This window comes from Meles meles, chromosome 12 (assembly GCF_922984935.1).
Source record: "Meles meles chromosome 12, mMelMel3.1 paternal haplotype, whole genome shotgun sequence".
Taxonomy (NCBI): Eukaryota; Metazoa; Chordata; class Mammalia; order Carnivora; family Mustelidae; genus Meles; species Meles meles.
In genome coordinates this window covers 55,096,182-55,122,226 of record NC_060077.1, presented here as the reverse complement: position 1 = coordinate 55,122,226, position 26,045 = coordinate 55,096,182, and the positions used below count along the sequence as shown (strand labels likewise).

Sequence of the window (26,045 nt, the reverse complement as noted above, 5' to 3'; positions counted from 1 at the left end):
ACTCGCTGCTGAGCAGAGAGCCCGATGTGGGACTCGATCCCAGGACCCTGAGATCATGACCTGAGCCGAAGGCAGCGGCTTAACCCACTGAGCCACCCAGGCGCCCGCAGTGCCCAAATTTCTTAATCTATCTTTTCAATAGCTTCAGTTTTCATAATATGAGTGACTATACTTCTGTTTTGTATCAGAACTTCCCAGTGAGTTATATTAAAAAAATATTTAAGAGACATTTTCTTTCAATATTTAATGCCATCCATTCTGATTTTTAATTTTATGCTTTGGTGTTGATACTTACTTTGGCAATTGGGTTCCTCTTTGAATTGTCTTCACCTTCACGACAGGCTGCAGCGAACTTGATCCATTCACGTTTTTGCCTCCTGATTGAATGCCACTTGACGGTGCCATTTTTGGTGTTGTAATCTCTTACCTTGAATGGACATGATAAAGTAGGGGTATCTATTAACTTTTATTCATAATTCAAATGTCACTGAAGGTTTTGGAGGAGAGGATAATTGTAATATCAGAAAGAGAAGATGTTTAATTGGGAAAATTGGTGATTTGATAATCTATTAATTTTAGCATAACATTACTTTTTTTACTTCTAAGGATAAATTTTCTTTGGAAAATGTGTTGTTACCCCCAAACCATTTTTCCTCATTTTTAATTTGGAAAAGATAGATTTGCTTGTATTACCTGGATTCGAAATTCACTGTTAACTTCCACCACCACCTATAAAAAACAAAATGATCACAACAGTTAATTTTATTAAGTGCTTTATAATTCATGTTATCCAATCATTTAAAAAAATTAAATAAATCTTGTGAATTATTAGAATTATTTTATCAGTCCGGATAGCAGATGGACATGGCTTCCCTCTTAAGTCTAATGATGATGCTGTGGATTCCTTTCCTTTTGTCTTTACTTTTCAGTTACACCCTTCTTTTTAATTACTTTTATTTTTAAACCTCTTTTTCATTCTTCACCTATGAAGATACTTGTTATGATATGAACTAGGACACTGAACCTAGGTGGAGTAAGGGTAGAAAATTTAAGCTTTCTTAGTAAATCTTGTGCCTATGGAGCTAGAGTTACTTTGCTACTATTCAGTGATATTCAACAGTAAGTTATGATACTTAAACTTTTGACTCTAGTTTCAGGATCTGACTAGCCATAGATGGAAAGAGGAAAAAACATGAATCTGAAAAGTTTCAGAATATTTGCTCCTTCATATTCTAATTTTAAATGGAAGATTTTCTAGTATTTTTGAAAATCTTAAGATGATAGATTTACTTTGAAATATGAGAATAGGGGCAGCTGGGTGACTCCATCATTAAACATCTGCCTTTGGCTCAGGTAACAATCCCACAGTCCTGGGATCAAGCCCCACGTGGGGCTTCCTGCTCTGTTGGGGAGCCTGCTTCTCCCTCTTCTACTCCCCCTGCTTGTATCCTCCCCCATCAAATAAATAAAATAAAAAAAAAAGAAATATGAGAATTAAAGTTCTAAAATAAAAGCAAGTAATTTCCTCTGTAAAAATGAGTTCTTGCTTCATGTTTTATGCTAGCCATATATATATATATATATATATGCATCCTTCTATAGTTCCATAACAAGGAGAAGACATTGTTGGCATGTAGGGACAAATTACCGGGTAAGCAACTTCTGTTAGCCTCTTCTAACAATTTCTCTGCTCAACAAATGAGCTACTCAAGCAGAGCTTTGCCTTGTTTCAACATGGCCTCAATCTTTACGTATGATTTGTAGTGGAAGATCAGGATAATTTAAATAACTTTTCTCTAAAACACAAAAGCATTTCTAAAAAGACAGACATTTATATATTAAGGTTAATATGTCAGTGTACTTAAGACAGAGTAAGACCAATCTAAAAAATTAGGTCTAGATGTGAAGGTTAATTTGCATTTATTAAGTTTTAACTTGCACTTAGAGTCATTAAAGATGGTGTAAATCCTTAGTTTTTGTTTCTCCCTAAATTTTCAACTTCTTTTTGAATTTTTTCAGAATTCCAGCTTAAGAAAATTATCACAATTAGACTGCATCTGTATTACTGATAAAAGAAATTATAGCTTGTATTTTAAGAATACTAGTAACAGTAATTTCAAAATATAGTGAGTTACTTTTTGTAGTTTCGTTACTTTTTGTAGTTTCAATCTCACCATTAGATTAAAAATAAAATTTTGGTTTTCAAGTACATATTTTTCAAAAATTGTTATAATTAATAATTCAGGAAACTATGAATTTTTTGATTAATAAGAGTAGAATAAAGATATTTTATAGAAATATATACTCATGATATCTACTTAATGTTGATTATTATTATCACTGTTAATATTCACTGAATAATGGCTAATTACTAGACAACGTGTTTAGAGAAATCCATGCATTCAGTCTTCACAAATACATGTGGTCAATACTATAATTTCATTATTTCCATTTTACAGATGAAGATAATGAGTTTGGAATACTAATTTATGGCTAAATATTACCCAATAAAATTTAGCCTAAATTTGGGTTTGTGATATGGGTTTTAAAATAAAATGCAAGATAGCCTATTCCAACTAAATTATTAAATAAAATATACTGCAGAGAATTGACATTACACCTTTGAGAATTCAAAACATTCTGATTTTAATCTCGTCTCATATTAGCCTTACAATTAGGAATGTTCATATATCACAACAACAACAATATTAGTGATTTCAGGGGGAAAAGAAGTAGATGGTGCAAATGGTTTGGATGAGTCACTGAAAATGTTATTGTTGAGTCCCTCTTGGGTGCAGAATTAAGATGATGTTTCTTCTTGCTGCCTGTGAACTCATGAGCAGTTTATCCTCTCTTTCATTTGTGGGTGTGGAATGGGAATCTGGGGATACCTTCTTTGTCTGTTTGGAAGCCATTTCTTCATAGCTACAGAGTTGTGTAGGCATCTCTTATCTTATCTTCCTTTCCACACTGAAGCGTCAGAGCCTACTGTTTGTTTTGGAAAACTGTGCTAGATGACTAATAAACCTTCCAACTTTATGAAGCTGGTTCATTCTTTTTCCCATGAGAGGCAATTTAGGCAGAAGACCAAGTCAGTTTCACCATAGTGTCAGGCTCTCGATTGAATTAGTAATTTAAAAACTGCCAAGTCTGCTTAAAAATATGTTGTGTTGACATAGCCTTATTGTCGTTTGCTCAGAGTCTAGAATAAACAAAGTCACTCTTGGACTTTCAAAGGCAAAATAATGACATAGAATGGGTATTTGGTAGAGTCAGAAAGCTTTCAATGTACTTCTTAAGTTCTCAAGTCTTAGTTTTCTCATTTGTAAAATGACAGGGGTAAACCAAATTATATATACCAAATCCCTGTCTGCAGTAGGAAAGTATCAAAGTTACTTGATCATGGAAACGGCATGATAAAATTGTGGGTCTAAAAGATCACTCTCACCACAGGTGGTGGAAAGAGGCAGGATCACAGGCCAGGAGTAGTGGAGTGTTCCACATCAAAACAGACCAGAGAAGAAGAACAGAAACAGTGGCAGGGGTAACAGAGCGGAAAGATCAAGGGAGAGATTCTACACAATTGAAACTGATGGGACTTGCGAACAAGTAGGACATGGGATTCAAGAGAAGGAAGGATCTTAAGTGATGGCAGTTTCAAACTAAGAGATGAGGAGGAAGGCAGAAGCAGAATTTAGCAGGTTAGAAAACAATGACTTTGAGATGCTACAGAAATGGTGAGGTGAAGGTGCTTAGCAATTTGAAATATGTCTCAACACGATGAACAATAGTTCAGTCCTCATACACATATTTGAGGGACACCTCAGGTAGAACAGTTTAAATCATGGGAGAATTTGAAGACCCTAAAGTTAGGGAATACAACAAAGAAACAGCCATGTGGCTGAGCATGAAACTAGAACAATAGCTACTTGGATAGACTAGGGAACAATGAGAGAAACAAGCAATAAAGAAAAAGAGAAAAGAAGTGGCCAAAGAAATGGGAAGACAAGATAATGCAATATCACAGATGTCAAAGGAAGGGAGAACTGAAAGAGACATGAGATGTGAACAAGTGTCAAATGACATAAAGTACTTGAGTAGAGTGAATCTCAAGGTTTCCTGTGACCTTCAGAATCCTTTCAGTTCTATGGAACAAGTCCTTCCTGACCAAAAGGGATTGGGGAACAAAACGGAGGGGAAAAGACATAAAGATGACCACCTTTCCAGGAAAATCGATTATAAAAGGAAACAAAGATGGAATGATAGAATGAGATCTGTCATCCAAGAAATGTTCTGGGAGAGGGAGACGTGGATTTTTGAAGTGAAGAAAGAAGGAAGTAGGAAATTTTGTTTGGAAAAAGAGGTTCAAAAAGAAAGTACTTGGTGGAAGTGTGATAGAGCAGGAGGGAATAGGTAGAAAGAAAAGACTCTGAAGACAGAGGGTAGGGAAGAGAGGAAGGATGTAGGTTTAAATCAATAGACTATGAGAGGTAGTTGAATGACTTTGTCCATTTGATCTAGACTCTGTCTGTAGAGTAAGGATAAGGTTATTTTCTATCAATCAGGGAAGCAGTTTGGATTCCTAGATGAGTTGGAAATATGTACTGTGGAGGCTTGTGATGGAGATTCACTTACAAATGAATACAGGCATTATTAGGCTGAGTATCTCATCTCTCTTGCCTACTGGGTGTGTCCCTCTGTGCCTCTGTTTCCTCAGCAGTTTATAAGACTAAAGCCCTTTCTAATTCAAAAATTCTTAAAAAGGAGTGGATATAATCCCCTTGAAGTGCATCCTCAGTGAGTCTTTCCTTCATTTCTATTTGAAGAGTCAATCCACATAAAGACTTAAAAAGCCACAAGACACAAAATTGTATGCTATTTCCAATGATTCTCTAATTCTACTCATTTTTAGGCTTTTTTTCCTTTGATACTGAGGTTTACATCTCTTTGCAAATAATAAAATGGTCTTAAAAGTAATAAATAATTTCAATGAGGAAAACCTCTTGTACATAGAATTGGGAAGTGGTTTTCCATAGCCACTTGCTGGTTGTTAAGCATCAAATACTGACGTATTTGAAAACTGTATTTTACGTCATGAGAAAGAACTTGAGACAGAGTTGAAATACAATTCCCTTCTTTTCAAAAACCTCCTCTTTTGTCTTTGTATTATGATCAGTTTGCAGTTGACAATACCTCATTAGGTTGATTTTTCTTTTTTGCTCATTGGCTTATTTATTTATTTGACAAAAATATGTACTGAATGTATATTATGTGGAGTCAAGGCTGCATTAAAGGGCTTAACCCCTACAAAATACTGTGGTAAACCTTAGATGGAATGTAAAGTAAATGTAATAAAACACCATAAAAATAATTGTTAAGGAAATTCAACCTGATTGTTTCTATGTTAAATACCTTGATGATTTTTTTGGAATGTGTAGGGGAAGAGAAATATAAACTATCTCCAAATTGCCTTCTGATGCCCCTGCTTTGTGTGATTAAACATCTATTGAGCAATCTTGCCCTGGTGCAAGGCACTACGAAGAATACAAAAGTGAATCAGACACAGAATCTGCCCTCAAATAACTTACAGTCAAGTAGTTTTATGAGCAACCGGCAGCCATTAATTTGTGGAGATGTGGTTTTTCATTAGACAAGTGTAAAAGGCTGCACCCTATTCTCCTAGACCAATAGAGAATATAAATCATCAGCCAATGGCATTTAAACTACTTCGACCTGCCTAAGTCCTTTAAAGGAATTTGCGTGGCAAGCATAACCAGCAAGAGTGGCGTGTCCCAGCACTCTGTAGGGCGTTCCCTCATTGACAGAAGCATAATAAGTAACTGCCATGCCGAGCATGCTTTCTGCTTATTTGTTAGGCAATACCTGTTAGGACATGGGGATACTCGGCACCAATGTCCTTGAAGAAGGTATAGTGGAGAGTTACCTGAAATTAAGTGCTCTGGGTATAGACAGGCGTGTGTTCTTTTCTACATCCATAATCCTTGTCAAATAGGTGAATCTTGTTCCTTGGGGAACAGCATTTCTCAGTGGTTTAGGTTTTTCTATTACCTAAGTGGGGCATCGCAAAATCCTTTACTCTAATTCAAACCAGTTAAGTGATGGTAAATTTCTAGTCCCTGTTTTCACAAAGGTGCAAGAAGATGCTGATCTTAAATCTTCAGTGAAATAATAAAGCTTTTAAGAACACATGGAAATGGATATGATTTTCTTTAAATACAAATTGTTAATTTTGCTGGAACAGGTGAACAGAAATATTTCCATTTTCTATGAAATAGTTTAGTGATGTACTATTACCTATAATATATATCACTATAATTTATGTACAAGAAAGCATAGAGAATCCTCTCCTTTGCTTGTCTTCTGTTTGGTCTGTACTAGTTTTTAGTCCTTCTCTTGCTTTAAGCATCAATGAACACAATTATGGGAATTTGAGATGTCTGGTTCAAGTAAGTTGATGAACTATGTAATGAAGTATGTATTTTTTTTTCTGTGTATTTTAGCCTGAATGCTGAGAAATGCTTTGAAAACTTCTGCATGTATGCTAAATTATTTCAGCTAAGTCAAATTGTGGATCTGGTGTATCAGGTGGCTAGAGGTTTTCTTTTGAAAGGAAATATTAACCATGAGAGGAGCAGAAGCTAAGCTGGTGTGATAAACTCTACAAATGGAATTATTCTTGGAAATCAGTAAAGACAGGTTTGCTTGTTCTTTGAGGATTAGCTGCAGAAGTTAGCCTTTGTAGAAAAAGATACCTTGAGTCTGTAATGATTTGCTTTGACTAATTGAATCTGGCAAATTTGCAAGTAATTTTCAGAAATCATTAGAACTATAAAAATTCTACCACTTCTGTTTACTTTCCTACAATATTATCTCATTGTCATAACCATTCACAGAGATTTCTTGTATATGGTACCTGGATGACATTGTTCTCTGGTCTAGAATACATTCCCAATCCCTCCTCCCCAATACACTAAATTTCATGGAGAGAAAAAGAAAGGAAAATAAATGAGGAGTCAGTAACATTTCTTTGGCTTACAGTGTTTTAATGGTATAAGCTCTTGTCTCTCTAGGAGGCTTGTCTAAATCATGGAATAGTCCTGCAGCCGTCTTGCTTGTTTTAAGAGCAGATTCTTCAGCTTTATTCTCTCTGATCTAACTCACTGCTCTGAACATGGCCTGAAACTCTCAGGTACATTATGGAGACTCCACAACGTACATGTGAATAGTTAGCTGGCTGCTCAGCTCTCAAATGGATTTGCCTTGAAGACATTACCAGTTTAAATGTCTTAAAGGTCTTTTAATTGTCCAAGTGTGCTCCCTAAGGTAGATTTTCACTTACTGTGGACTCTGAGCAGAGAAGAAGAACGACTTTACATAGAATTTTTTTTTTTTTTTTTTTTTGGTCAAAGCAAACATTCCTAGTGAGGCTAGCAGAAAGCTAAGTGGAAGAGCTTGCTATAGTGGTAGTTAATTTTCAGGGAAAAAAAAAATATATATATATATATTTTTTAAGATTTTATGTATTTATTTGACAGCGATAGAGAGAGGGTGACCATGAGTGAGAGAGCGAGAAACAGACTCCTCATTGACCAGGGAGCCCGTTGCAGGACTCGATCCTAGGACCCTGAGATGGACGCAAGCCAAGGGCAGATGCTTAACCAACTGAGCTACACAGGCACCCCAGAAAAAAATATATTCTAAAACAAAAATAGATTGTATAACCCCAAGGGATATTTATCCAAATCATCTGGTAAAATCTGTACTAAAAATAAATGATGATTTTTCAAACCTTAGAAAGCAAAATGCTTTATAAAAAAAGTTACAATAATATGAAAGAGAAACATTTTAATTCATTACAGAGTAAGTTCTTTGAGAAATAATTTTCACCAGACAAGTGAGAAACTTGTAATTGATTTCAAAGTAAAATATGGCAACAAACAAAAACCCAAAAGTATCCAAACTTAGTCAATAAAGTACAAATGTCCAGAAACCTCTCTACAAAGAAGAAAGGTCATTGAGAATACATGATTTTGAAAAAACAATATATTTTATGAAGAGTGACTAGACAGTGACTATTTAAAGAAATTTCATAGTATGTAATTAATTAGAAATAATCATAAAATAAAGAAATGAGTTATTTTATACTTTTAACTAAAGCGCATAAGTATCTCAATAAACTGTAATCAACCAAAGCTATAATAGGCTTTAATCAGATTTACATGAAATTAAAAATGAAAGTATTTGATTACCTTGCAATATACAGATGTTCCTATATTTAAATAACATAGTGTATAGTGCTTGTTAATCCCTGCCACATCCCAAATTATAATATTAACTAGTCCTAAAGATCCATTAAAAAGTCCATGATCTAGGGCTGGTCTTTGAAGGCAGCTTGAAACTAAAGCTACCAGCTTATTGATGTTTATTTGTAACAAATCCACTGGTATAACCTCTTTGACTTAATAAACTGAATTCAAACTAACCAGCATACATTGACTCAAAGGTCTAACTTGTTAATTATAGAAACCCAACAATCCGGTTCAAAAATTAAGCAAGTAAAAACAAATCTGAATCACAGCACTACATCCTGCCAAATTGGAGGGTGATTTACCTGGCACTTGCCTCTTGAGATTACATTAACCTTACTGTGAGAAAGACTATGATTTTAAAATTTCCAACCTATGTGAAATTTGGTGCAGCACCTTAGTGTTACCTTACTTATCTCTAAAAAGAGAAAATTAATAATGTGTAAGGGACACAGTGATAAAGCATCGCATTACATTTGTCTAAACATCAAATATACAATTTTTATATCACAGTCATTACTGACTTTCCAGTAGTAAGAACCAGTATCATAATAATTATACTTATTCCTTAATTATAGCTATTCCTTCACTTATTATGTCATTTATAAATCTTCCATACTGCCATGTTTTTTGAGATTAAAAAAAAAGTTGTTTTAAATACAATCATAGTTTAGCAGTGTGGGCTTTTGATATTAGAGGTATGGATCCCAACCACATATGGAACCGACGAGATTGTTTGGCTCGTGGGGCCAGTGGCACGTTGCTGTGGTTTAAATTTATATGTATCCTATTTTTGTGTTTTAAAATTATAGTGAATCTGCCAGCAAAGATCCCCAAAGAATGGAAAAATGTTTAGGTTAAAGATCAGGACCACCCGTGATACTAGTTTAAGAGCCCATCTGCAAAAAAGAATTTGAACGACCAAACGCTAGTGAGTGGTGATAAGACTTTCCCAAATTCGGTGTTTTCCCAGCATGACTGAGCACTGACTTCAGTGTCAGAGATATGATATGATGAGTTAACTCTGATGCATTAATATGCTCGAGTCTTCAATTAAAGAGAGAAACCCTATTTAAAAATCTAGTTCATAAAATCACCTTGTCATTAACATAAACTTTTAATGGGTTTAGGTTAGAAATAACGCTAACACTTTCTAAAAAGTTCTCCCTTATTCACAATGATTAGGAGGGTTTTGAACAGAATACACTTACCAGAAAAAGGAACAGCACCACGGCTCTGATAGAGTGCCAGTCCATTGCAGCTGGGTTCCTTACATCCAAGACCGATGGAGTTTTGTTTGTTCCTCTCTGTTCTTTTTCTTTCCCCCGCTCCGCTGGTGTCTGATTAAAATAATTTCTCAGTAGATGTTCCTACATGCAGGCTTTGAGGTGTTTCTGCCTTCTCTGAGAGAAGAACTGAAGCTACGTATAACCAGTCTAGATCCCCACCCTAAAAACTTGGGCTGGTCTCCCTGAAATGCTTGACAAGATCATCATTGCTCCCAGGTAAAAGCTCAGGGACACACCCTTCTTCCAGCTGAAAGGTTGGAAGATTCAGTCCTTTAATGAAGGTGTTCAATGTCAGGCGTTTAAAATGATCCGACATGTGGAGAGTCGTACAGCTGAGAGGGGCTTTGCTACCTGTGCTGTATTTACAAGTTGTTATGCTTTTCTCTCTTAAAAAAGCAAATATAGTCTGGATGCTGATAATATTCAAAGAGGATTATCTGGTTCATACTCACAGCCAGACGCTTAGGTCAAAATAAAAAATCATAAACTTTCCACTTTAATGGATGTTAGAAAATATTCAGTCGTTTTCTAAGCTGTTATCAAAGAAACAGAAAATCTTGCTGATGTTAAGAGTGAGGATTTTTTTTTTTTAAGTATTCATTCAAACAAGCAAAACTATGCTACTTACAATGATAAGGTCCCCTGCATAAGTCACAGTTCCTTTAAGTGGACAGCCTGAGTCCAGGGAAGCCTCTGTTTTTTCTCTGAGTATCTTCTCTCCCCGATTATTTTTCTCTCTTTAAGATTCTGCCCTTTTCAAATGTAGCAAAACAAAATTTAAGGTATCTCTAAGCCAGATTAAAAGTAAAATATCAGAGCCACCAATTAAAATCTTGTCGATCATTTTACTAATGAAGATCAGCGTCTGAAATGCTAATGGGAACACAGAAAGCTGCTCTGCAGGTGAGGTGGGTGAAAAGTCAATGACGAGTCCCAAGCACAGAGCCAAGAATCTGGATAGTCAGCCAATTAGAACATGGGCAATGCATTGGAGAAATGGCTGCCCACACACAAGCAAATGGGAGACTGAGCACAGCCCTGAGATTTATGAAAAGAGTGACTCTCACAAGGCATCATTTGAAAGTGTTCGTGGATTATCCTCTCTTCACCTGGCTACATCAAGTACAAATATTGTGAGTGGCAGGAAGTCTTGAAATGGAACAAGAGAGCCATCTGGTAAGATGTAGATTGTGGTCAGAAAGATGCTAACCACATCCCAGAAAGAGAAGATGCCTCTGAGAGTCAGAGGCTCTACAAACTGCTGTCATCTCACGACAGGTGTGTGGCAAAGAAGGTTACTCAACAGTAGTTTTGAAATTTCATTCCCTTCCTCATGGAGCTTAGAGAGAAAGAGCTACGATGCCCATGTGTAGTTTCAGTGAATAAGAATGCTTATGATAAGAATTGGTTGATATGAATTAATGGCATAAAAGGAGGTGCGTAGGTCAAATTCCTCTTAGCGGAGTAAGAATAGAATGTGAATATCGACCTATGACGTAGTCTGAGCCATCTATTAGTGTACGATTGTATGACTGTGAATGACAGAGGCCTCACAGAGCCCTGGAGAGGAAAGACTCTACTCCTCAGCTTTCCAGTGGCAAGTGAATGTTTTATCCACCTTGAGTTCTCGCCATGGTGCTAGTTTGCACACAGGCCCTCTTCATCCATTGACTGCTCCTTCCCCAATCCCAATCCTGGCTCCACCCCTAACTCAGTGCCCAGATCCAAAAGTCCCAACCACCTCGAGCATTTGTCAGGCAGCCATCTCTCCAGCAGCTCTCTGGAGAGGAGGTGTGGCAGAACCTTAATACAGGAAAGCAGTGGCTATCTTAAATGTCACAGGAGGACTAGTGATAGTGAGCACAAGTGGGAAAGGGAGTGTACGAATCATCATTCCTTCTCCTTCCCTTCTTTCCCTGCCTTTTTTTCTTTCCTACTATCTTAGTCTCCTTAGAGCAGAGTTGTCCAATAGAACTTCCTGAAATGTGGAAATGTTCTCTGTCTGTACTATCCAGTATGATAGCCATTAATCACCGATGGCTATGGAGCATTTGACATGTGGCTTAATATGACTGAGGAGCAGAATTTTTCGTTTCATTTAATTTTAGTTTAAGTTTAAACAACCATGCGTGGCCCGTGGTTAGCATATTGCGCAGTGCTGAGAAGTGAGAGCCGCATTGCTCATTATCTTCTATCTTGTTTTAAGCCTTCACTCCTTTTGTTCTTATACACTCAGCTCCCTTTAATTACACCTACTCTATTCCTTTTCTCAACTGTATTCCTCTATCTTTCAGAGTTTCCAGTCAATACCTTTTGATTCTCTTTTCTTTATGTGCTCTTATTACGTGAGTTGGCCAACTCCCTCTCCCTGGCTCCTTCCTGATCCTATTTCCTGATGCCGGTGAGTTTAGATACTTTAAAACACAGGCAACACAAACCCCTCTCATTTGCCTATTGATGCAATATTTTCTCAATTATTTTCTCAGTTGTTTCTTCCAGCCATCTTACCTGTAATTTCATATCACGTTGTCACATAACTGTGCGGCACGGTCGGCTTCTGGTCTCCCTGGACACTGTTTCTATCTGAACATTGGTTGGTGTGTGGATCTCTATGTACATACCAACAGTTCTCATTTCATAGACATTTTATGAAATTTGGCGTGATTTTTCTGTTTGGAATTTCCCTGATAAGCAAAAGATTTTCTCATGGGATCAAAAGTTTCCTGGGAAGGGATTTTCCTCTCTCTTATAAGGTGTTTGCAAACTCCAGAATTCCATCTCCACTGCCTATATTTCTGTAATTGTTCACAGCGCGGGGTACTGTAACACCTTCTTACAAAACAAAATAATGAGCATCTTTCAGTAAAGGTGATGGATTCTACTGATCTAATTTTTTTTAAAAGATTTTATTCATTTATTTGAGAGAGAGAGCGAGAGTGAGAGAGAGAGAGAGCAGGGGAGCCAGGAGGCAGAGGGAGAAGCAGACTCCCCATGTGTAGGGAGCCCAAGTGGGGAGCTCGATCCCAGGACCCTGACATCATTACCTGAGCCGAAGGCCGATGCTTAACCAACTGAGCCACCCAGGTACCCCCGATTTAGAATTTCTTTAGCCCAGTTAAAGTACCTGACCATTCTAACTGCTTCATATCCATAGCATAAATTCACATATTTTAGAGAAATAATAAGCTTTTATGTCACAAGTGAAATTCTACTTTCATATCTGTGTCAAATCACCCTATCAGCTCTACAAGTTATTTTTTAAAGATTTTATTTATTTATTTGACAGACAGGGATCACAAGTAGGCAGAGAGACAGGCGGGGGGGGGGGCAGGGTCCCTGATGAACAGAGAGCCCGATGTGGGGCTCGATCCCAGGACCCTGGGCTCATGACCTGAGCCAAAGGCAGAGGCTTTAACCCACTAAGCCATCCAGGTGCCCCTCTACAAGTTATTTTTAAAAATAGGTGAAAGATGAAAATAAATCTTAAAAATAGAAGAACTGAGGTAAATATGTTGAGGATAATATAAACAAAAATTTTTGTATTTGTCTCTATATTAATGTTCCTATGAGATGGATTGATTCTAGAATGTGTTCACCTTGTTTAAAATCAGGCTATTTCTCTGGGAGTCACAAGAAATTCTGGGGGTTGGAGACTATTGTTTTAGATTAAAGGATCCTTTTCTTTTAATATGTAGCAATCAAATACAATGTCTGATCCTTAATTGGATTATTCCTGATTTGAACAAAAGAGCTATGGAGCTATGGAGATGATTTTGGAGATATTTGGTGAAATTTAAATATAGACTTTTGGGGAATTATTGTAAATTTTATTAGGTTACGTAGCAGTTTGTCTTTGTTTTTGAAGATACATGCTAAATCATGCAAGGCAAAACTGCTGACAGAAATTTTCTTTATGGTAATTTAGCAATAACATAGATAAAGGAAATACGGCAAAATGTTAATGGCCAAATCTAAATGAGAGTATATGGACTTCTCTTAATTTTTCTGTGTATTTGAGAATTTTTATAATAAAATTTTAAAAAATGGTCTAAAGTAGGGGTTGGCAGATTATAGCCATGGGCCAAATTTGGCCCACTGCCTTTTTTGTTATTTTATTGAAAAATGACCATGCTCATTTGCTTATGTATTGTCTATGGCTACTTTCCCTCTATGACAGCAGAGCTGAAGAGTTATGACAAAGTGGCTTGCAAAACCTAAAATAACTACTTATCTGGCTCTTTACAGAAGTTTGCTGACCCCTGCACTAGGTGAGCAGATTATAATTTATAATACAAAATATGATTCATTAGGAAATTAGTTGACCTTAGAAGAATCCACAAAATTGATTGAAAGTGTATGAACAGAAATTATCATGACTTAAAGTAACCACTAAAATTAAAGCAATTAATCACTGAGGAAAAGATGCATCTTTATAATCAAAATATATTTTTAGTTTTATATTTCCAGAAAGACTGCTTAATTGACTAGAATAATCTATGGCCCAACTCTTCTGCCTTTCTTTTAAACCAATTTTAAGGTAAACCTTAATTTCACTTTCTCTAGTCAATTCTAGAATAAGAATTTGATAGCATCACATCTTAATGTATTTTTCTCTGTATAAAAAGAATATTTGTGACGAGAGAAAAGTCTCTGATTTATGAACTTGAGGCTCTATCTTGACACTTAAATATTTTATGATAAAATAAGAGTTGTCAAAGAAACTAAGCTATTATTGTTGATTCCTTTAAAAAATTTAAAAATAATTCTGATGGAGAATCCACTGCATTTTCATTGTGGTAGTAGGCATTGTGGAACATTCAAAATAATTTTGAACTTTACGTTTACAGAGGTTACTCTGTAGCTGCAAGTATAGTGTAATAGAAAAATTACTTCTCCCTTCTGAAATACTTTCTTACTCACACACCTATGTCTATTAGCTACTACCCCGGTGTATATTTGGATTTTATGTGCAAATTCAGTCCTTCCTTTTACTGATAGTAAATTACCAACAGGGTAGTTCTATGACTTCTTTTTTCCCTACTATTTCTTGACTATATACTATACTAGGGACTGGGATTATAAAGATGAATATACCTTGGTCTTTGCATTCAAGTGGCTCCAAGCTAGCTGGAATGGGAAAGACAACAGATTTTCCCCTAACATACTAAATAGAAACAAGCATGGGGTGTATTGGGAGCCCTTAGCCCTATTTTGTTGGAGGTGACATTGGAGAAATCTTATACTGTTAAGGACTACAGCTGTATGACATAATAAAATTGAGTTCTAAAATGCTGGAATTTTTTACTTCTTTTCGTTGTAGATTACCTAAACCAACTCATGTATGCCTTCAAACTTATATCTTCTTTTGTCTCAGTGTTTGCCTTTCTGTCTTCATCTCTACTGCTGTAGGTCCTCTCCACCCAGCATCGCCGTGGCCCACTTCTAACTGTACTTCAGCATTTGCCCTTTTCATCTATCTTGGATTCATTTTCCGGAATAATGTTTCTGGAACATTGATCTCCTTATGTCACACTTCTTTTCAAAGTAACTTCATATTTCCTCCAAGATCAAAGTGTCTTCATATTGGAACCCTTCAGCAGCAAATTTACGTCTCCGGGTTATTTAGTGTCTCTAGTGAGAGCAAAATGCAGTCACCCTCCACCTTCTTAAGATTTTCCATTTTCCACCATTGCTTTCATTTTTGAAGATCCTGCTTTTGATGATGATGATACTAATAGGCTTCAGAATAATATACTGATTGATATTTGTCTGGAATATTTTCCATTTAGGGGTGTATGTATAGTCTATGAGCAGCTAAAAAGTTGTCATTTTCAGAAACTATAGGTGACTGTAGTTTTAAAAATTCAATTCCACCAATATTTCTTGAGATTACTAGGGACCGTACTAGTTGTCAGGAGAGATAAAAGTAGGTAATAGAAGTTTTTGTCTTTAAGAAGGCTATGACCTTGACTGGATCTCAAAGGGAATGATGAGGCTTGTCTCTATGATAAAACACATTAAGTATGTGCTGTTGGAAAGACCTATAGTGTTTTATGAGCCCTGCAAAAGGGAAAGAATTCCCACATTAAGGCAGTTGGGGAACTCTTCATGGAAGAGGTAGAATTTGAAATTTTTAGTTGGCTACATTCTCAGCAAATGGAGATGTAGATGAGAAAGAAGGCAGAAAGGAACACAATTTTTTCAGGGCAAAAAAGGAGTCAAATTGGACTGTACCATTTGTGAGAGGGAGCAGAGCTAATGTGTTAACAGAATGTGGAGGACTTTAAATGCCTCTCTGAGGGATGTGGATGATATTCTATGGCAAACAAAAAATCACTGTGGGTTTTGAGCACGACGTGGACCTAGTGAACATTGTGCTGTGGGAATTTGTCCTGGAACATTTGCTGCACTTGATCTTAGCCAAAAGGCTGAGAAACGATGTCCTGGAGCATTTGGAATGGAAGAGAAAAGACAACAGAGGGAGAAAGATGAATTTGGAGGTCACCATAATAGTTGAAGTGATGAACCTGAAATAGTGTGGTGTCCGTGGGAAAGGGAAAATGAGGTGGAAGTGCGACAAAAGTAAAATAAACAGTACCAGCCAGCAGACTGGATGGAGGACTGAGGAATAAGATGCTTGGGACTAGTGGGAAAGACTTCCTTCCTTCTCATATTACGTGCAACAGAAGAGAAAGGAAACTGAGGTTTTGGTGTAAGAACTAAGCAGTTTTTAACATTTTATCTGTTTGTACTTTGTTTCATTCCTTCTCTGCTTGAAAAAAATTCAAATCTTCTTTCAGATTTACAATTTGTCAGCGCTTTTCCACATTAGCTCTCTCTTCGTTTATGCGTACGTTTGGGGGGTATTTTGTATAATTTGTGTATTCAAATATTTTGAATAATTTGGAAGTAAGTTGCATAGATCATGACATTTATGGTATCACCACAGTATATATCTCCTAATAAGATGGACTTCTACTTCATAATTTGTGGTTTTTTTTTAAAGATTTTATTTATTTATTTGACAGAGAGAGATCATAAGTAGGCAGAGAGGCAGACAGAGAGAGTGAGAGGGAAGCAGGCTCCCTGCTGAGCAGAGAGCCCGATGTGGGACTCGATCCCAGGACCCTGAGATCATGACCTGAGCTGAAGGCAGCAGCTTAAACCACTGAGCCACCCAGGCGCCCCCATAATTTGTGTTTTTGATGCAAAAATCATCAAAAAGAATAATGGTGCAAATGAGCTATGACACATTGAATAAAAAAGAATACATGAGCCCATAGCATTTCTCAAAAGAGCAGTGAGGTGAAAAGTAAGCTCTTCTTTAGGAGAGTTTGCCAGCTAATAAATATAGGGGAAAAAGTAGAATTAGATAATTTTTAATAGGGCACCCACTATAGTAACTGATTCAGGTAAAGATCATCAATGGGTGTTAATACCAGTGAATGAAAATTTGTTGGGAAATCAGGCTTTTACATGATCTCAAAATATCACATCATCTCACCAGCTGATGAGACAAAGCATTGGGACAAACAGACAAGGTATTCCTCCTTGCATGATGCTATAAAAACTATACAATGTCACCCTATGATATTCTTGCCCAGAATGCTTAACCTGAATCATAAAATGAGAAAACAATAAGAATAATATCAATTTGGGGTTTTTCTATAATAAAATGGCCTGGATCCTGTAAAAATATCAGTTATGATATAGAAAATAAAATGGGAGTTTGTACCAGATTAAAGGAGACCAGGGAGACATTAAAACTAAACATATAATGTTTGATTCTTTGTTCCAAACCCTAGGGCATTCAATGGCAATGATGATTAGCCATAAGGAACTTTTTATGGGACAGTTGAAAATTCTTGATTTGGGGCATTTTAACCCTAGAAAATATCATGTTTTTAATGTCCATTTTTCTAAAGATTTTTACCACCAGTGTATACAGAATAAAAAGCAGGAATAGCATTATAAATTGTCAGTAAAATATAGTTTAATTGAAGCAAGATTTAAAAAAAATAATAATTAAATATCACAGAAAATATTTTTCATGATTATTCAGTAATTGTCATGAATCATTTTTCATCAAGTAAAAAAAGCATAGCATGCTCCAAGGGAACAAATGCAAGGGAAATAGAACTAAGAGATTTCATTTATAATTTTAGTCATTGACAGATTATAAAAATATGATTCTGAAAATAAATTAAACAAAGACAACAAAAACAAAAAGCAACAACAATAACAAAACCAAAGAAAACAATCTCATTCATTAATATAATTGCTGTAATTTGAGGTGGTGTATTGATGTATGAATTTGGGGAGCACATTAAAATCATTTTGACTAGTTGAAAGGCTCTCTAGGAATGTAAGGTAGTTCAAAATTAGAAAAACCTATTGCAGTGTCTAACCACTGTAATAAGTCAAATTAATAAAATAATTTCCAGGGCCATCTGAGTGATTCATTTGATTAAGCATCTGCCTTCGGCTCAGGTCATGATCCTGGAGTCCTGGGATCAAGCCCAGCATTGGGCTCCCTCCTCGTTGGGAGCCTGCTTCTCCCTCTCTCCCTTTCCCTGCTCTCTCTCTCTATCCCTCTGTCTCTCAAATAAATAAAATTGAGAAAAAAGAGAAAAAAGAAAAATAACTTCCATAGATGCTCTAAAAAGCTTGATTTAATTCATCATATACTTTTAAATGAAGGAATTTTGAATATGAAGAAATAGAACAGTCCCTAACTTGATAAAAATTGTATATCATACAAAAATCTACCATTCTACTCAGTGTCAAAATGATAAACACATTTTTATTAAATTCTGGAAAAATAACTCACTGTTAAATTACTTAATATTTTCTGTAATGAGTAGTCAAATAAAAATATCAAAAAATTATGATTATTCACAGATCACACAATTTTCTGTATGAGAATTCCCAGAAAATGAGTTAAAAATTTATTGTAAACAACTTGAAAATTTTAGTTGACTGAGCACCTAATCAATAAACAAAATTCAGTAATCTAAATAAGTATCAGTTAGGGATTATAATGAAAGAAATATAATAGTTTATAGTAGTAACTATAAACATAAACTATCTCATTGTGAAGCAGAGCAGAAATGTATAGAACCTGCATGATAAAACTTTTTTTAATTTAAATTCAATTCACCAACATATCACATTATTAGTTTTTGACGTACTGTTCAATGATTCATTAGTTGGGTATAACACCCAGTGCTCATAACAACACATGCCCTCCTTTAATGTCCATCACCCAGTTATCACATTCCCCCACCTACCTCCCTTTCCACAGCCCTGTTTGTTTCCTGAAGTTGAGTCTCTCATGATTTGTCTCTGTCTCTGATTTCTTCCCATTCAGTTGTCCCTACCTTCCCCTATGATAAAAATTTTAAGGATTTCCTAAGGAACATGGGGGAAGACGTGAATCAATCAAAAGACATACTTTTTTTTTTTTCCCACAGAAAGATACCATATTATAATGAGACCCTCAAAATAGTTTTTTTGTAGAATTTGACAAAATGATTTCATATTCATGTGGAATGAAGAAAATCAAGAATAGAAATTAAAATTGTGCTTTGAAGAGCACAGTAATGAGTGAAGTCAAACCTGGCAAAGGTATTAACCACAATTCTACAATGATTAACATAATCTGGAATCAGAAAATGAATAAAAAGATCAATGAAATAGATTTATGATTCCAGAAATAGATTTTATGTATGGATGAAGAAAAGATCTCTAGTCTAAAATACTGGTATCTTTCAAATCACTGAGAAAAATGTACATAATTCAAAAGACAGGGTCAAAGCAGGTAATTACTTAGAACAAAACTAACCTACTCCTTATACCAGAAAAAATTTTAGATGGAGAAAAAGATTTAAGTTGAAAGGAAGCCATTCATAGAAGAAAAGGACTAAGTAAAAATTTAAATACCTTGAAATGGGGAATATCTATCTAAATCCAGAACCCTTAAAGTGAAGGACTGATAAATTTTAGTAACATAAAAATTAAAACATGGATTTAGCGAATAAGCATGAGAAAAAATAAAGTAGCAAGCTAGTAAAAATATTTTTTTAACATATGTAACCAAGTCCAGTTCTCATAATATATAATGAGCTTTTGCAACTCTATAAGAAAAAGTTGTCAACCCAAAAGAAAAATAGACAGAGGATTAAAAAAGGCCTTTCACTTAAAAGAACATAAAATAGTTAATAGGCAGAAAAAAAAGATATTCAACCTTAGTCAGAATTGGACATATACATAACAAAAACAACAACAAAATACAGATATTTCATCAATCAGATGAACATGTGATAACAATACATTTTCTAAACTATCATCTAATACCCATTGTTGGGGAGGAAGTAGAAAAATAGGAAATCATCTTCTTGACCGAAAGTGGAAGTGCAAGTTGGTAGAATGTTTTGGGAAGGTTATTTGACAATAACTGACAAAAATTTATGCATATACTTTGATGCAACAATTTCTATTCTTAGAATTTAGCCCCAGATACACTGATTAAAAAATACACATACAAGGATTCTTATTGCATTATTATAATAGTGAAAAATTGGTAACAATTCAATGTCTCAGAGCATAATTTGCTTCGTGAATTAGGGTAATTATAATTTGAATTTTTTAAAAAAATGAGATGAATCTAAATATATGGATATGAAAAGAGGTATAAGTTACAGTAATTTTAAAAACCAAGATGTAGAACACTGCAAAAATATGCACTTTTATATCTGCATGGAAATTTTCTGAGATTGTTCACAAAAACCTGTTTATTGGAAAAGAAAATGTATGCTTAGCTTTGTATTCTTCTGATACATATCTGTATTTTATTGTCAGCAGGACTTTATTTTATAATAAAAGGTGAAGATACTTGAAGCTTTGCAATTGACCTTTTAAAAATAGAAGAGATAATCTTTTTTTTTCAGTATTTAAATTTATTTATTTTTCCAGCGTAACAGTATTCATTGTTTTTGCACAACACCCAGTGCTCCATGCAATATGTGCCCTCCCTATTATCCACCACCTGTTCCCCCAACGTCCCACCCCCCGACCCTTCAAAACCCTCTGGTTGTTTTTCAGAGTCCGTAGTCTCATATGGTTCACCTCCCCTTCCATTTTTTTTTTTTATAAACATATAATGTATTTTTATCCCCAGGGGTACAGGTCTGTGAATCGCCAGGTTTACACACTTCACAGCACTCACGATAGCACATACCCTCCCCAATGTCCATAACCCCCTCCCCCTCTCCCAACCCCACTTCCCCCCAGCAACCCCCAGTTTGTTTTGTGAGATTAAGAGTCATTTATGGTTTGTCTCCCTCCCAATCCCATCTTGTTTCATTTATTAGAAGAGATAATCTTAAGTGTCCGTTTGAAGACAGATGGAGAGAAAAGGATTAGAGATATATACATGAAAGTTGTCAGTTTCAAGATGACAATGAAACTGTATAAGTAGTAGAATTACCTAGGGAGAACATTAAGAGAAAGACATGAAAATATCTGAAGAGAAAACTTAACATGTTTACATTTGCTCGGTAAAGGGAAAGAAGAGTTGGCAAAAGAGATGGAAAAAGGTGCTTTAAAGGTGCGATCTCACTCCTACGTGGAATTCAAGAAACAAAACAGAAGATCGTAGGGGAAGAGAGGAAAGAATAAAGCAAGACAAAATCAGAGAGGGAGACAAACCATGAGACTCTTAATCACAGGAAACAAATTGAGGGTTGCTGGAGGGGAGGGAGTGTGGAAGGATGGGATAGCTGGGTGATGTACATTAGGAGGACACATGAGGTAATGAGCACAGGGTGTTATAGAAGACTGATGAATCACTGACCTCTATCTCTGAAACCAATAATACATTATACATTAATTGAATTTAAAATAAAATTAAATATTAATTAATTAATTGTTGGGGTGGGGGAAGATGTGGTCAAATCAGTTCAATCTAATGTAATTTAAATCATAGCAAGAATTTGAAGATGACTAGTTTCCAGAACAGTCCTGAAAAGAAGAGAGAAATAGAGCACAAATATTCTCCTGATTGATCTCCCAACTCCCTGACTCTAGCTTTCATGTTTGTTTGCAGGCATATTCTTTTCCGGACATCCATTTGATGCATAGTTTCATGAAGTTTGGTCTTGTATCCTGTTCCCCTAGATTGGTTTCATGCAATAACAATCTACAGGTGGATTTATTCAGTCCAAGCCTTTATTACTCCACTCTAGACCTATATATCCAAATGCCTATTTGACATATCCAAAATGTCATTTCCTTTTGGAAATGTCAAATACAGATCAAAGTGTGGAGAACACATGTTTTCCCTCTCAGAAAGGGTCCCTTCCTTTGCTTTTGTTTTTATTTAATTCTAGTTGTTAACATACAGTTATATTAATTTCAGGTGTACAATATAGTGATTCAACAATTCCATATATTACTCAGTGCTCATTAAGTGTACTCCTGATCCCCTTTATCTATTGTACCCCTCCCCCCACCACTTCTCCTCTGGTAACCCTCTGTTTTCTGTAGTTAAGAGTCTAATTTTGGATTTGTCTCTTTTTTCCCTTGTTCATTTGTTTTGTTTCTTAAATTCCACATATGAATGAAATCATATAGCATTTGTCTTTCTCTGTCTTATTTCACTTAGCATCATACTCTCTAGATCCATCCATGTTGTTGCAAATGGCAAACTTTCATTCTTTTTGGCTTAATAACATTTCCTTGTATGTATAGATGTATATGTACTTACATATACCACCTCTTTTTTTTTTAAGATTTTATTTATTTATTTGACAGAGAGAGATCACAAGTAGGCAGAGAGGCAGGCAGAGAGAGAGAGAGAGGGAAGCAGGCTCCCTGCTGAGCAGAGAGCCCGACGCGGGACTCGATCCCAGGACCCCGAGATCATGACCTGAGCCGAAGGCAGTGGCTCAACCCACTGAGCCACTCAGGCGCCCCTATACCACCTCTTTATCCATTCATCTATCAATGGACACTTCGGTTGCTTCCGTAACTTGGCTATTGTAAATAATGCTGCAATAAACATAAGGGTGCATATGTCCTTTTGAATTAATGTTATTGTATTTTTTGGGTAAATACCCAGTAGTACAATTACTGCACCATAGGGTAGCTCTATTTTTAATTTTTTTGAGGAACCTTCATAGTGTTTTCCACAGTGGCTACAGCAGTTTGCAGGATTCCTTCACTTGTACCAGGCAATAAAATGACCTTCTATCTAGTTGTGCAAAACAGAAGCCTGAGAGATATTATCAAGACATTTTTCTTCTTAGCCATCCATTTCCAATCTATCAGCAAGTTCTATTGATTTTTTATCTAAAATATCTCTCAAATTCATTTCTTCTCTCCATCTTGCCTCTACCACCATCTTGGCCAAACAATTATGGTGCCCCACCTGGATGGCTGTTGTAACTTCCTAACAGATCTGCATTCCATTCTGGCTAACTTCTAACCTGTTTACTACATTATTGCTGGAAAAACGTATTTCCAAAAGCAAACCTACACATATCAATCTCTTGTAATGGTTTTAGAGTAAAGAGTAACAAAAGTCAGGGCTTTGTACATTTCCTTTGCAGTTATAGTTAAAAGCTTATGCATTTTCGTGTGATTGTGACTCTCTGTCCTCACCACTATACTGTTATGTTCATGAGAATAGGAACCATGTTTTTTTTTTCCATCAAAATTGTATTTCTGGAACCTAGGCACATGATAGTTGCCAATAAATATTTTTAATTAATAAGTGGTTGAAAACAAAAAGGAGTTTCAAGGAAAGTATGTGTCTTAACCTCTGTTAAGAGATCTAAAAGGAGGATGGTAAAAACTAAGAAGTAAACAAATTTGATGACTTGATAAAATATATGATTACTGTTGAGTTTGTGAATAACATGAAGGTGAATATCGTCAAGACTATCCAAAGAGATAGACTATGGAGTATGTCCTGGGAAGTGAGGAGTAGATCTGCTAGGTGATTAAATCTGAAGAAAGGTAGGGTATAGCTCTCCAGAGATCTTACTAACATCAAAGACATATGTATTAGAAGCAAAAGAGTGAGGCCATAGGAACTTAGGTGTGGAACGAAGGAACTGGTGTTTACGATGGTATGAATTGTACTCTTGATATCATGCATATGCTTCCTCAGAAAAAGCTCTTTAAAACTGAGGATCATATCTGCCCTCTGCCTTCCTAGAATTGCCTGGGAACCCATATTTGCCCAATTAATATTTTAAGGTCAGTTGAATTAAAGCCCCATTTTTCAGAAATTCTGCCACCTTAATTCTTACAGCATTTTTAGACATGATTTCTTACAGTTACATCCATGTAAATTCTACTTCATTGCAACTTCTTGAAAAATAATCAATATTGTTGTATCCACTTCCTCATCACTTGATCTCAAGCAGTGATTTTTTTAAAATGCTCTACTATTGGGGATTTCAAGAATAAGTTTTCAGTTGCAGTCAATGAGGAGTGTGAATTTTTTGGCAATTATGACAGAGTTACAACAAGAAACCTGGGAACAGGTTTTTAAAACATGTTTCTGGTTTTTGGGAGGGTTTTTCAGCTCCAGCATCTGCAAACATCATCAGAATCCCATGATATAATCTACTAGCTACTACGAAATGCTGATGACTAACCTCTGGAACTGCATGTTGAAGCAGTCAGACTTGTATATTGTGAGTCACAGAAATGTAGATTTAGAGTCAGTGAGAAGAACACCCAGGAAAATCTGCATACATTCAGAGATATTAATTGAGAACGAAGTATAAGAGAAACACCCAATTCTATCAGGAATCTTGTGTCAATTTTATATCATCAACTCATCTCAGGCTAATATCGAGTAACTACAGAATCTTAATGTAAGTTTTTACCATCAAACATATTTACTTCCATTTAGAGGTATTAAATTTCATGGCAAGAAATGCTTTGCACAATAAGAAATACATGGAAAATTATTTTTAAAAAACATCTTACTGTTAATTTTTGGGTTTTATCTTACATTGACTAAATCCATATTTTTTAGGATACGAGGTCCAGAAAACTACATATTTAGTTAGTGCCCCAAGTGGATTGGATGTCTTTTAAAGTTTGAAACCTTGATTTTATTCCTAAGTTGTCTTGGTGTGTGTATCACAAATTACAGAGACACAGGGATCCCTAGATCTGTTATTCCCGAGATCTGTACTCTGTTATTTCAACTATCAGTGCCAGTTTCTGGAAGAACAATGCAAATGCTTCTGTTAGGAGAAATTGCTTGGCTTAAAGGACAAACTGAGATCAAATCCCGACCTTCCACTGTGTGACTTAGGCCCATTCAATCAATGTCCATAAGTTTTAGTTTTCTCATTTGGGAAATGGAGATAATGAAATATGTTTAATAGACAGCGGTTTGTGGGAATTAAGTGAGGGGAATGAGAAATCGTGATGAGTGGGTGGGTCTTCAAGTAGTTCAATAGCAGTTTGAGAGACAGAACCAGAGGGGTCAGCAGGAGTCAGGTTATAAATCATCTTATAGCTGCAGGGAGTCAATTGGCCCTGCTCCCAAATCCTAGCATGTGGTCTCATGGGCTTTATTTTATCAGAGATACCTAAGTAACTCTTCTTCCCTCTTCTTGAACAATCTCTACCCCATTCAGCCCAAGTCTCACTGTCTAAGAATCCTGATGAAGATTATAAGGATGTTGTTTCAAGATTCCTTGAGAATATGGAGGGAAAAGCAGTAGGGCCAATCTCCTGGCCAGCAAGAAGGGTTAGCAGTGACAACCTGGGCACTCTCAGTGGAATCTGCCAGGGAGTCAGGGAGAGTTACACTCACTGGTACTGAAGCATAAACGTTTGAGAATATGAATATAGCTGAGGTATGTGTGCTGTTAACTAACACATAGTGGGTTATTTTTATGCAGGTAAAAAACAAATAAAAATGTTACACCACAGCTTCTGTGATAGGAGTTTGTATAATGAGCCCTGGATATTATATGAGACCGATGAATCACTGAACTCTACCTCTGAAACTAGTAATATGGTATATATGAATAAATTGAATTTAAATTAAAAAAAAAAGAAAAAACTTTTATAGAGAAAAAAATTCTCTATAGAGAAAACGCTAATCTGCTTTAAAGAGAGGAATCTTGGAGCACCTGGGTGGTGCAGTCAGTTGAGTGTCTAGTTTTTAATTTCAGCTCAGGTAAGGATCTTAGGGTCTTGGGATTGAACCCTGCATCAGACTCCATGCTTGGAATCTGCTTGACACTCTCTCCCTCTCCTTTTGTCCCTCCCCCTCCATGCTCTTTCTCTGTCTCTGTCTTTCTCTCTCTCTCTCTCAAATAAATAAATAAATCTTAAAAAAAAAAAAAAAGAGTGAGAGGGATCTCCATAGAGGTGGACCTTTTGGGATATGGAG

General features: G+C 35.9%; 1 protein-coding gene across 1 annotated transcript in view; it reads right to left on the bottom strand.

Moving 5' to 3' along the window:
• The window catches only part of DSG1 (desmoglein 1), a 31,014-nt gene extending 21,431 nt beyond the window's left edge, over positions 1-9,583 (bottom strand). The window contains exons 1-3 of the mRNA XM_046025707.1: positions 9,539-9,583; positions 694-729; positions 296-427 (exon numbers count right to left, since the gene is read on the bottom strand). Of these exons, the coding sequence (XP_045881663.1) occupies positions 296-427; positions 694-729; positions 9,539-9,583 (213 nt within the window). The remainder of the gene's footprint in view (positions 1-295; positions 428-693; positions 730-9,538) is intronic.
• Positions 9,584-26,045: the final 16,462 nt, after the last annotated feature.